Source organism: Carcharhinus amblyrhynchos, chromosome 3 (genome assembly GCF_965287045.1).
Source record: "Carcharhinus amblyrhynchos chromosome 3, sCarAmb.v2.hapA, whole genome shotgun sequence".
NCBI lineage: Eukaryota > Metazoa > Chordata > Chondrichthyes > Carcharhiniformes > Carcharhinidae > Carcharhinus > Carcharhinus amblyrhynchos.
In genome coordinates, this window is record NC_137326.1 from 33,986,070 (window position 1) to 33,999,108 (window position 13,039).

General features: G+C 39.4%; 1 protein-coding gene across 2 annotated transcripts; it reads right to left on the minus strand.

Annotated features, from left to right (window-relative positions):
• Window positions 1–9,296: 9,296 nt before the first annotated feature.
• On the minus strand, window positions 9,297–12,828 carry fezf2 (FEZ family zinc finger 2). 2 transcript variants are annotated; one of them, XM_080186308.1, is made up of 5 exons: window positions 12,704–12,828; window positions 11,598–12,456; window positions 11,300–11,434; window positions 10,797–10,929; window positions 9,297–10,006 (listed from the first exon to the last, which is right to left on the minus strand). In XM_080186308.1, exons 2-5 carry the CDS (start codon window positions 12,405–12,407, stop codon window positions 9,750–9,752), a joined length of 1,335 nt encoding a protein of 444 aa, XP_080042434.1. In that variant the 5' UTR covers window positions 12,408–12,456; window positions 12,704–12,828; the 3' UTR covers window positions 9,297–9,749. The 2 variants fall into 2 exon arrangements, with proteins under 2 accessions (XP_080042434.1, XP_080042433.1); XM_080186307.1 differs by having other exon boundaries at window positions 11,598–12,828.
• Window positions 12,829–13,039: the final 211 nt, after the last annotated feature.

The following is a 13,039-nucleotide window of genomic DNA, read 5'->3' on the forward strand; positions in this document are numbered from 1 at the left end:
CTGAACCTAATGAATCATGCAAAGAAATGGTCCAAATCCTTCCATTTATAATTTGTCTCAATATTTTTGGAATGAGAAATTTCAGCTAATGTTTCTAGGATAAAGTATTAAAAATTGTGTATTTTACGATAACATTATTCAACTTAGATCTAGTCTGTATTTTGTACCTGTGAGTATCTTCATCAACATTTTGATTCAACGGCTCCAGCCTTTTTCATAATGTTAGTACACAAAAAATAGTTTAAAAAGTATATAGGACGTTGATCTCTATGTCAAATGGGCTAGAATATAAAGGGGAGAAAATGAAGTTAAAGATGCACAGAGTCTTGGTCAGACCTAGCATTCTCTTTCCCCAATATTATACAATGCAGAACTGCCAGATGCATTCACCATAGTTGAATCTGGCATGAGAAAGGCATCAGCAAGCCAGGTCTTCAACAAAGGCAAGATTATACCTTTCCAACAATGTCTTATTTCCAGCTCCCGAAATATAATCAATACTGCTACAAACAAAGCTAACAGTTCCATCAGGACCCAGACACATTGCAAAAGGTGTGATACAAACCCCCATCCCCCAATCAAGATGTTTAACATTATGAAGGGGTTTGATGGAGTAGATACAGGAAAACTATTTTTTCTGGTGCAGGGAGTCCGAAACAAGAGGACACACTCTTAACGTTAGAGCTAGACCATTTAAGAGTGAAGTTAACAAGCATTACTTCACTCAAATGATAACAAAAATCTGGAACTCTCTACCTGCAAGAACTCATGAATGCAAGATCAATTGAAAATCTCAAGAGTTCATACATTTTGTTGGGTAAGGTTGTCAAGGGATAAAGAACAAAGGCAAATAAATAGAATTGAAATCCGGATCAGCTATGAACTGATTAAATGACAAAGCTGTATAGAGGGACTGAATGGCCTATTCCTGTTCTTATTCAGGTAGCCAGAATTCATGTTTTCTCCCCAGCATCTTTTATCTTAATCATTGATTCCCTCACGAAGAAGTGCCATAGTAACCATGTTATTCACAGACTTTATTTTAAAGCTAGCACTGAGCTGGCTGTTAACACCATTTTCATGCTAAGTGGCTTCCAGTATGCATCAATGTGAAAATAGCAGCATAACTTCATTAGGTCCCAAAGTGACCCCAGAATTCACTGAAGCCAGATAATACAAAATACCCTGATGTGGGTCAGTTTGCATGGCATATAATTCCAAAACAATGTGAAAATGGGGAGTAATTCCTTGGACCAATGGCCCAAACTTCAATAAAGGTATTGAATGATATGAAAAACCTGAAGCTTGAATTTGAAATTTCCGAACAATAAAGAAGATCTGCTTAGAAACAGGAGCTGTGCAGGTTGCCCAGAGCAAAAATGTAATTCCCAGTCCACAGAATAACTGGAGACTCAGAGTGATAGTTTACTATAATTTAAAAAGGGCAAAACCTTAAAATTTGAACGAGATCAACACAAAGTTCTACTCACAAAGGCCACTGAAAATGTGAAGTTCTTGTCCTGAAAAACTGACAATAGATATTTGTAAGATAAGGCTATTAAAAAACATAGCAACTAGAAGTAGGAGTAGGCCATTCAGCCCTTCAATCCTGCTCTGCCATTCATTTTGATCATGGCTGATCATCAAATTCAATATCCTGAACCCCCCCCCACCCCTCCCTTCCAAACCTTTAGACTCTAGAGCCATATCTTATTTTTTTCTTGAAATCAGGCAACGTTTTGACCTCAACTACATTCAGTGGCAGCGAATTCCACACATTCGCTATCCTCTGGTGAAGAAATTTCTCCTTGCCTCAATTCTAAAAGGTATAAAATCAGAAACTAGAAGGGACACAAAAACAGGTAAAGGTAGAGAAAGGAGATTCTGATTGACCATCATCTAATTGATTGATGGAACAAGGTTAAGAGAAGATCTTGTGGCACAGTAGCCTCCATGCCTCTGCCTCTGAACCAGTAGTTCTGAGTTCGAGCCCCATCTCAGGGCTTTATGGCCAAGGAAGGTCCGTCCATAATGTGGCCAACATGCATTGATACATAGAAAACAGAAGCAGGAGTATGCCATTCAGCCCTTTGAGCTTTCTCCACCATTCATTATGATCATGGCTGATAATTAAATTCAATAACATTATCCCAACTTCCCTCCGTATCCCTTGATCCCTTTAGCCCCAAGAGCTTTATCTAATTCCTTCTTGAAATCACACAACATTTTGGCCCCAACTACTTTCTGTGGTAGTGAATTCCATACATTCATCACTCTCCGAGTGAAGAAATTTCTCCTCACCTCTGTCCTAAAAGGTTTAGCCCTAATCCTCAAACTATGACTTCTGGTTCTGTAATCCCACACCATCAGGAACATTCTTTCTGAATCTTTCTGTCTAATTCTGTTTGAATTTTATAAGTTTCTAAGAGATCCCCTCTCACTCTTTTAAACTCCAATGCATATTTATAATCCTAACTGACTTAGCCTCTCTTCATATGACAGTCCTGCTATAAACCTGTTCCAGGAAAAACCTTATTATGGGAACTGATGAGTTTCTGCCTTGTGCACCACTAGGTGCGGGAAGAGAAACAACAGGGTTGAAGGGCTGAATGGCCTATTTCTTTCCCTATGTTGCTGTGGTCCTAGGGCTTGCAGATTGGAGTGTGGCACAGTCCCCGGAACTGGAAAACATTTTTTTTGTCCGTAAATTTAACTGGTGAATAATCATATTGCAATCATTATAAAAAGGTGCATTTAGAAAGAATAAGGCGTAAAGCATGCAAACTTTTCAGTAGATTCTGCAAATATAGTTGGATAGTGCTTAACACAACTTTTCAGGGGTTTTTTTGTAAACGGTTCTTTTGTCAAGCTTTTATGTAAATTGGACCTCCTCTTCCGGGCCCTCCTGGTCCAGAGTGTATCAAATTTACAATGAAATAACCTCGCGATTTGGAATTCGAGCTGTTTAACCAGTTGGTTTTCTTTAATGTGTTATTTTTTGTGTGTGTAATTGCTGCAATTATTTCGCAACCTTTCAGCCGGGGAGCATCGGTTCGTTGGCTTGCCGGATTCTGAAACGGATCTGAAATCAACCACTTACTAAATCCTTAGAAATTGGAACTGGGTCTCAAAACAAAAAGTTCGACGGCGGCTTGTGTCATTTTTTTTTGAAAAAGCAAAAATATTTAATGTTCAGTGGTGCCGAGGATCCCTGGGGTTTTGTATTTTACAGAGAAAGGTTGGGCAATATACCCTTTTTATCCAGCTTTTTTTTGTTTTTAGGAATAAGTCCAAACGATTTGTCAGATGCTGAAACTCATTAACTTCCCCTTGGCTCTCGCAATGTGTCTGCTGAGCCCATTGTGCCAAGCTCTGGCGTTTTTCTTCACTAATGCGACGCTTTTTCTGCTCGTTCGGGGAAACAAATTACTTTCCAAAAGATCGCGAGGGATGTTTTGATGAGAATTTCATTTGTACCGAGCTGGAAGGCCCTGTAGTTAACATTTGGTGGACTTAATTGGACTTTTCTTTTACCCCTTTAAAATCTGAAGCTGCTCTACTAATCCCTCATTTGTAATCAATTGTGTTGACTAAACAAAAGTATAGGTCGTTCTTTCTTCCTGTTCCAGACAATCCTTTGTTGAGTTTAAATGCCCTATTATTAAGTGATCCTGGTAGTATAGATGTACTCGATTGTTGACAGTTCATTATTGCGCTTTTGTCCATTTAATCATTCTCTCTGTGTTTTGCATGTGCATACAATAATGAGCTCCGTTGTCAATTAACATGTTTCTAGGAGCAAAACTGGTTGCTCAGATGTTTTAACAAGAAGCGCAGAGAAAAGGGCAACGCACTGTCTTGAGGTTGTTTACTTCCCAGCACTTTCTCAATGCACCAGGTTACTGCCAGTCCTCACACTGACCCGGGTCTTCCGCGCGGTCCTAGTGCAGGATCGACTCATCTCAACCGAGGAGCAAATGGGGGGGAAATGATTTGATATCGGAGGCACACTAGATGCAAAAACAAAATCTGGTCTTTTTTAAAGGGCTGTTGTTTGCAATTTGATGTCTTTGGTCCAAATCAAAATATTCGCAAATCTTTAAATCCCCAACTCTTACAGGTATTCAATTATAAACCCATTGTTTGGATATTTGGAATGACGTTTCTGTTGTTACATTTGAGAATGTAACTATTTCGATGGAATTTCGGCAGCTGGGAAAAACTCTTTCCACTGATCTTGTTGAAGTTACAGCGCAAGCGAACTTTTTCGAAATAATCGTCATTTTGATATTAAGACTGTTATCTATTACATAGAGTCAAGATTATTTAATTTTACCAGCTCCTTAAGGTACAGCATTTGGACGGGTTTCTCGAGGCATTGCGTTTGTTGCCTATAATAAACAGTTGGAGACTTGGACTCTATTGTAACTTGCATCATTAAATAAAATGACGAAATGACCCTAGCTACAATTACTTCTATTGATATTGGGCGATCACAAACACCTTCATGATCTCATATAAAGTTGATTTTAAAAGGGGTGGGGTGAAAACTTGCAACTGGATTTCAGTGTAATGTGGGTGGCACCTTCGCCGGAAACTTCCTGCACTCAGATATTTGTCACCTGAAGCCAGCATGTCCAACTAAATGGAGCATATATTTTCAGCACATCAGTTGGGCACATAATATAAAGGTGCAATCCTTAGAGTAGGAGGAATCTAGATTTATGATTATTGGATCAGTACTTATGCTTATTTAATTATCTCTACTTTCAATTTTTAATACTTTTGCAATGTTCACTAATAGTGAAATGTTAAGCTGCTGATATGTAATGAGGGCTATCTGTTATACTTTTATTTTCAGTTACGAACGTACTGACAGTTTGCCCAGGTTAGTACTCGGCAAGGACTAGTATCACAACGCTTCGATAACCATAACATGACAAGGAATGTTAATAGCGGCAACAAACAGCCTATCAGTACAATCCCATAAGTCCTATATTTTGACTAAGAAGAGTTATTGTATGAAGGAGATATTGTTGCTACATTCTTCCTTCGTTAGAAATATTTGATGAGCCTCTAACTAACTACCCAAATGCGACATTATTGCATACCTGATCTCTAAAGTCAGCCTGTGAAATAGTGTATTTTAAACTGGTCACAAATAGGTGAAAAATATTGCCATTGTTAATTATTGCTGTAAATTTGTGTAGTTTTTATGTACAAGAAACCCCATAACATGATCACCCTGAACCCTCTGGCATCTTAAAAAAGATATGAATCCGATTCGAGTCATTTTTGTTTACACACATTTTGCGAGTAAATTCAATAACACACCCGTTTCCTTCAAAACGGAATTGGGGTTATAAATAAATAATCAATCAAAAGTGAATGCGGATGTTCTTAAAGAAGCAAGCTCAATCAAACATCAATTCGAAATCAAGCAGGTTTCATTCTGTTTGCCCGAGTGCGGGGTGTAAGTACAGACCAACCTGTTATCAAGAATCAGTAAGGGAAAATAATTCTGAAGAATCCATTCATTCATCCCAGTGAAAATAGTGAACACGATATATTGTATCAAAAGTCAATTCTTCGCCACAACGTTAAGTCTTATCTGATGGTTTTTCACTGCGGAACCAGTAACATTCTTTCTGGGGAATGATCATTATAGTATATGAGTTGTAATAGATACATCATTATGATACCCTTGTATGTGCTAGCGTCTGCTAAAGCCATTTAAGTATTTTCTAGTTGGCATCTGCAAACCGTTTGACTTTTTTGTAAGTGTCAATGAAAATGAAACTATCTGCAAACAAAATGAAAATGAGGATTTAGTTCCCCTAAATATACAACTTAGTTGTATCTTCTGAGAATTTGAAGAAACAATCCTACTGATCGATGCTACATTTAATATCAAAACTAACGAGTAGCAAATGAATCCTGGAAGAAAATAAATCGGGATTTGACATGGAAATTGGACGGAACTTAGCAGACTAAACTGTCCTTGGCGATCACGAAGGAGCAAATTGACAAACAGTCGATATCTGCAAAAAGCCGAAATAAATATTGGGTAATATAACCTGGTAGGAGTGTCACTGTATTTATATATAGATCGACAGAAATGTATGGACACCTATGTGTTGGATGGCATATGCGCTGTATGGATATACAAAGCAAATGCGGATGTACACATTCAGCTTATATATGCAGCAATTGTGCATATGTGCTAAGGTTGCTTGTTTGGGATGCGGGTGGATGCAGCATTTTGTTTTGTCTTTTGCAGGTTGTACTGTCTCCAGGTTTCCTCTTGGCTTTGTCTCCCCAGGAAGCAAAAGTATCTCCCAATTGCTAATTAAAACATGAGGTGTCAGTCAGCTGTATTTATGAATATGGTGTAACTAGGGCCTGTAAATAAATCTGGGCATGTTTATTCCTTCTATCCACCCTGACCTGCTGCGACAAGTTTCCCAATTTGCGCTTGCATGTTTTAACGAATCTTATGATGTAAGTATGCTTGGCTGAGGTAAATTTAAACTCGCAGCAGTCCTTCCGTTCAAATGCTCAAACTTTACAGTACAACTGGAGAGTAGTTAAGTTTTATTCATGTTGCTAAGGGCCGGTCTTTCTGAAAGTTACACTTCCAAAACACTTACGATATTGTAACTAACCACATAGCATACTGCGGTTCACGAACAACAGTTGAATGAAGCATCATCTCTGGTCAGTTGGAAGTGTTACAGCGTCACTTAGTTTTGCACCCGTCTCACGATGAAACGCAGCATCCATGAATTGTCCATAGAAATTACACCTTTATTGTGCATTCAACGTGGAAATGTTTAATATATTTACGTGTATAACTTTTTAAAACAGCCCTGTTGGAAATGGTTAAGACATGGAAATGTATCCCGGAACGGAGAACCATATTTATTTATAGCCGGCATGAAGTTGCCGCGTCTAAAAGATCCAGGATTAAAATAACTTTCGAGAATTTATAAAACATCACGGGACAACTGCAATGAATTGGAAAAAAACAATTTGTGGGTTAGCATTACAAGCCGCTAAGAGGTTACACCTTTCGGAGCCTGTATTATTAATAGTTGGAGTAGGAAGTAGAATTGAGTGTCTATTCACCGCCAGTGAGGAAAGTACAAAACAAAGTTAGAACATGTTGACAAGAGCAGTAGAACCTGTTAAGTTTGGTTTTTGCAAGCTAACACATTGGTTTCGGTGGTGCGGGGACGGTCAACCACTTGTTTGTTTTGGGAGAGACAACTGTCAGTGGTTTTCCCACTGGAACCTGGCGCTTTGCAGAGTCCGCGGCATTTAGAATTTCACTTTTTGTTCGCGTATTTGGGAAATAAGTATCAGTGTGTGTAGATGGGTGGATTGGTGAAAAAATCAAGAATGCGAGAGAGTAACTTTTAATTCTGTAAGAAGTAGTGGGAATGTTGTGAGGGGCACTGTGGCCAAGAAGGCACCTCGAAAGCCCCAGTGAGGACTCATTTCTACTGAAAACAATTGCAACTTCCATCAGCAGCGTGCAGCAAGCAGTAATAGATCGAGCTGTAAGTGGAGACTTTTGTGTCTAACATGGTTCCTTAATATAATTAGCAAGCCGCTTTTGTTTCGTTTTTAATTAAAATAACACATTTCCCCCCCAAAAGCACATGACGGTATCTCTGTAGCCCAGTCTAGAAGCCCACTAAGATTAGCCCACTCAATTAACTGTAAAAAGGTGTACACGCAATTCTCTTCAAATTATTGGCCTTTTAATCAGTCCCTGGATAGTTTCATCGTTTACTGTTAACGGTTAATTTAAATTTCATTGAGAAACAGAGAGTGAGCAGCACGCAGCTGAGCTGAAATCAGAATTTTGTTGATACACTGTAATAATATTGTTCGTCTAGACGTGGGGAGAATAAATTATCCCGCATTAAAAGGAGCGAGACATGGGGAAAGGAGTTTTTTGAAAACCGTAAGTACTTTATTATCCACTGTTACATCAAATTGGCTAATATGGAAATGCCTTCTCCTGAGAGAGCTTGCCTGATTACCACTAACACTGTTGAAAGCGAACTGCCTCTGCTTTGAGTTTGCTCATATTCTGTGGATCAAGTGTGGGATCATTTCATCCTAAAAATAAAACAGCAATTTGTTGCCGACAGCAGGTCGAGAAGAGACACTTAATCTGCATGAGTAAAACGTTCAATTGCCCAAACTGGGTAATTTCGTAATCAATCGCCCAGAAAATATCCCGCCGCACTAATAGCCTCCGATTGCAAGTGTAGTGCGTGAGGTTATACAGTGGACACTGGAAGAGACTTTTCCACTTCAATAAAATCTAACTTCTCACATCACTGGATACTTATTTCAAATATAATACTGTGAGAACCTTGCCAATTAATAATAATAAACTCGGCTCACCCGTTGTCTCGCAGTAAACGTATTTTTAAAAGTACACATTTTCCCCTAAAAGGTGACGAAGTTGTTGAAAGCGCCATCCAGATACTTCACCAGAACAGACCCATTAAAACTTTAGGAAAAGTGCGGATTCGAAGTGTTTTCACTTTGAATCAGTCAGGTGATTTTTTAAATGTCTGTTTTGCCTGCCTCATTAGACCTTTGAAATATACTTTAGTACACATTGCTAAAACTGTTCTTCGGATGCCTGTGTATTTTTTTCTTTGCGTTGTATCCCGTTTATTTTATCTGTTTTAAAGATCGAGTATATTTTCTTCAAATCCAGTGGATGTTTGCAAATCACAGGGCGTTGTGAAATGCTGAAGGATCGAGACGCAATCAGTTGGTGATGGTTTATTTGGACAGTGGAGTGTTTTGGGGAAGCCAAATACTGGAAAGAAATCCACTGACCAGTCTTCAGGTCAAAACCGTAGAATTCGCCCATCTGCGCTGCGTGGTGGAACGTGATAACAGTTCAATTTCTCCCTCGGTACAGACAGGACCCGGTGTCACTGTTGGGTTGTCAGCAAAAGTAACGAAATAAAAGATTTCTTTGGAACTGTCCTGTGCTGCACTTAGTGCAACCGAGCCTGGATGTTTCCTAAACTCTACTGCTTTGTGTAATTTTTAAAAGTTCGGAATAAATGTAGCATTTAAACAGGAATGTGTGAAATACGTTATTATTAAATTTCAGCAAATGGTATGCCTTCGTATCAGTTTGTACCGTTGCCCATAATAATAAGCAGATCAGCTTTCGCCCCGTTCCATTTATTGGCGAATCTGTGCAATTCAAATAAACGCATCATTGGAAACTTTATTTTTTATTTTCCAGTTAGACACGTTCAATTTTTACAACGGGGTTTAAATTTACAGAAATGCAAACGAACCGACGTCCTAACAAATACTTTAAAATTTCAGATTTACCAATCCACGGTAAGTTTCATATATAAAATACTACAATACAGAAAAAAATAATATGATATAAGACATTTAATTAGCATTTTAACATGGATATTTACATTACGATTCATTCACAACACTTTTGGAATATTGTAGGAGCAAGACATGCTGTCGCTTCTCGATATTTTTTTTCTTTGTTAATTCGACCCATTTAAACATACAAATTCAAGTGTGAAAAGTTATCTTATGAATTGTCCACTGTTGCATAACTGTGTGCGAAGTAAAGAGCATTGCAGTGCATCGAAAAATCTCAAATAGGTCATACTTAAAAATGCATGTACGCCAAAATGATTGTCCGCCAAAAAAAAACCCCTAAATCGAAGTCTATAAAACTAACTTTGCCCCACCCTTGAACGTTCGTTTGCCGGGGCTGTGGCGGAGTTACCATCGTGTAATTTCCTTATATGTTTCTTCAAGTCAAAGTTCCTGCAAAATCCTTTCCCACAAGTGCCGCAAGTGAAGGGCTTTTTATCGTTGTGAGTGTGCATATGAAACGTTAAATTATAGACCTGATGGAATGCTTTGTTGCAAATATTACATTTGAACTGTTTTTCTCCGCTGTGAGTTAGTTTGTGGTTCTTGTAGTTTCCTAGCGGGAAAGAAGAAGAAAATTGAAGTTAGTGAAAGTTTTTTTTTCCTCCACCACCAGGGTCAGGAGTTCACAATTAAGTTAATTTCAGATGAGGGAATGTCTATGTTAAGAAGAAGTAAAGCTTCATTAAGCAGTCTTGTGTTAGTGTGCGCGTATGGGAGTCAAGAAGTTGTCAAACTTTGTCTCAATCAAGTAAGGACTGCATAAAACTGTCAGATTAGGAATTGGATAGAGGTCAAGCTTCTGACCCACAACCCAAATTAAGGAGCCATATTAGAAGAGGGTTAGTTCAAAATGACACGACCGATTGGAAGTAGGTTGAATTCGGCATTGCAGCCATACAGTGGATATGCTGTAGAAAAAAAAACATTTCTTAATAGCACTGTTAATTTCATGTGAATTAAGAACTCTAGACTTTGATAACGTGTGCACAACCCCGCGAACAATTTCTGTAGTCCTGAGTTCTGCAATCCTAGTTCTACTGTAGTTCTGTGTTATTGTGTAATGGGACTATGTTTACCAATGGAAGCAGTCGGGCTAAATTAATAAATGTTATTAAATTATTAAAGAAAGTCAGTTGAACTAAAATGCAGAGGCAAGATTGAATCATGGATGTTATATTAGTCGAGAAATACGTTTCCGTGAAAATGACACGCATTCATAGTAGGCACCAGCAAGACAAGACCATCAACCTAAGGGTTAAATATGATGGACGCACGGAGCCATATGGATACCTACTCGTGTGAAGACTAATTCAAATTAAAGTAGACGCTACTTTGAAAAGTACCTTTTTGGTGAAATCCTTTCCCACAGAACTCGCAAACAAAAGGTTTGTAGCCAGCGTGGATCCGAATGTGAGTGTTGAGAGTGGAACTTCGGTTAAAAGCTTTTCCGCACTGATTGCATTTATGAGGTTTCTCCTGAAAAGGAATGGCAGGGATCATTTGAACACCGGCGATCGGATAAACATAATTAATCAGAAATAAACTGAACGGAGGCAATTGTTCAGCAAAGACAAGGGGCGTGCGCGAATTTTAATTCCAAGGCAGTACATTTTTTAAAAAACTATTGTATTTAAACCATTTAAACGGAGATTTCAAAAAATAATTTAAAAAACTGAAATGAGAACTGATACTGTTTAAATAGGAATGCTGGCATTGTCTGTACACAGTGCAAATGCTATTACCCAATTATACTGAAAGTAGATAAGGAAGCGGCTCACATAAACTCATTAGTAAATTGTTTGTTGTTAAATGTTGCTGGATAGTGAGGGAAGACGCGAGGACGTACCTGTGTGTGGATTATTTTATGTCTGCACAGGGTACTAGCTTGTCGAAAACCTTTTCCACAGACCTTACACACAAACGGCCTGGCTCCAGTGTGAACTGGCATGTGACGTGTTAAGTTATAATGGGCATTAAAAACCTGGAGAAGGGGAAAAAATAAACACGATCTTGTAATTTGTCTTGGAACCGCACAGTTGATGTCGATTTATTTTTTTCCCCGTTTATCTCTCACGAGAACGGTATTCATGATCGGTGAAAAAAAATACATGGTGGTAAATTTGCTGCTTAAATCTGCACCTTACCTTGCCACAAACTTCGCAGGTAAAGTTTTTGGGTTTGCCATCATTTGAGGTGTTGTTCAGTTTTTGATGGTTTTTAATGACATTCTTTTCGACTGGAAAACTGCTGTTTTCTTTGATCACTTGGTCCAGCTGTCCTGGGATACGCTCCTTATGAGGAAACTGCGGCGTTGGATATTTCTCTGCAGCCAAGCTGGCAAATTTAGCATTTTCCAACAAAAGGAGTTTCTGGTGAGCAGAAAGCGAGGCTGGGGGCTGGGAGCCCAGGATGTGGGACGGGAAGATGTGATGTCCATGAAGCAACTCTGAAGGGTGGTAGGTAGTGTCCAGATAGTTGAAGTAATAAAGGGAACCGTTGGCAGGCATTGCGACCGTTTGGTTTATGACTTGGGGCTTGATCAGTCTGTTAGTGGTCATCATGGAAGGGCCTAAAGTTAAGTCCGTTTTGCAGCACATCCCACAGTTTGATTTGCACATTGCCGCGGAAGTACAAAGTGACCCCCTCAGGTTAGTCTTCCATACCTCAGAATAGTTCAAGAGAGCTTTAGCTTGCAAGTCATAAGGAAAGGGTTGGATAGGAAGCATACACGGGACGGGAGAGCACAGTTTCCCAACCTTTTTGTTTTCTGCTTTTTCCAAGCTTTGTCTTTGTTCAGCGTGGCTCCTTGGTTCTGAGGTTTTGGCCATGATTCTTTCGATAGAAAAGGCCAGTGCCTTTGGGGTAGCTCCATTGCAGGTAGTGGCGGAGGCTCCATTCCTTGCCGTTTGCCTGGGACAGGACACAACTGTCTCCAAATGACCAGAGCTTGCCATCCCAGGACTTGGTGTGAGCAGCCGCTGACTAGAGCCGCTCTGATCTCCCCTGCATTCCAGGAAAGCCAAGACACACATCAATTTAATAAGCACCTTGCGTTTGGCATGTCACCCATTAACATTCAAATCAACATCCCCATGAACAATGGCACCGAGGGGCACCAGATTAATGCTCATTAAGCAGCACAAAAGAACGAATTACAAGGACAGCGAAAATCTTTGCTGATAGATTTTAAAAGCTATACTGTAAGCACAAGCCACCAGTTTGATACTGGAAATTCCGAGTACTAACTTACTGAGGAGTGATGTGCCAGACGCCACCGTCTATATCTAACGGGTTCTACATTTACTAGAGAGCGGAGAAGATTATCCAAGGACTGCGTGTGGCTATACTGTCACATTTTGATAGCACACATCCTCATCAGTGTGAGATCACTGTCTGTTGCATTTAGCTGACATCACATGAAGTCACTTAGCAAGGTGACATCCAAATAGCATCAGCCCATTCCAATCTCCCACCAGCACCCACAATGCTCGTGGGCGAAGTGGCTGTGAGGGTATGAAAAAATAATTGTGCATTTAATATGCTTTAATGTATCGCAAGGTCTGTTTACATTGCTCATGGGCTACCT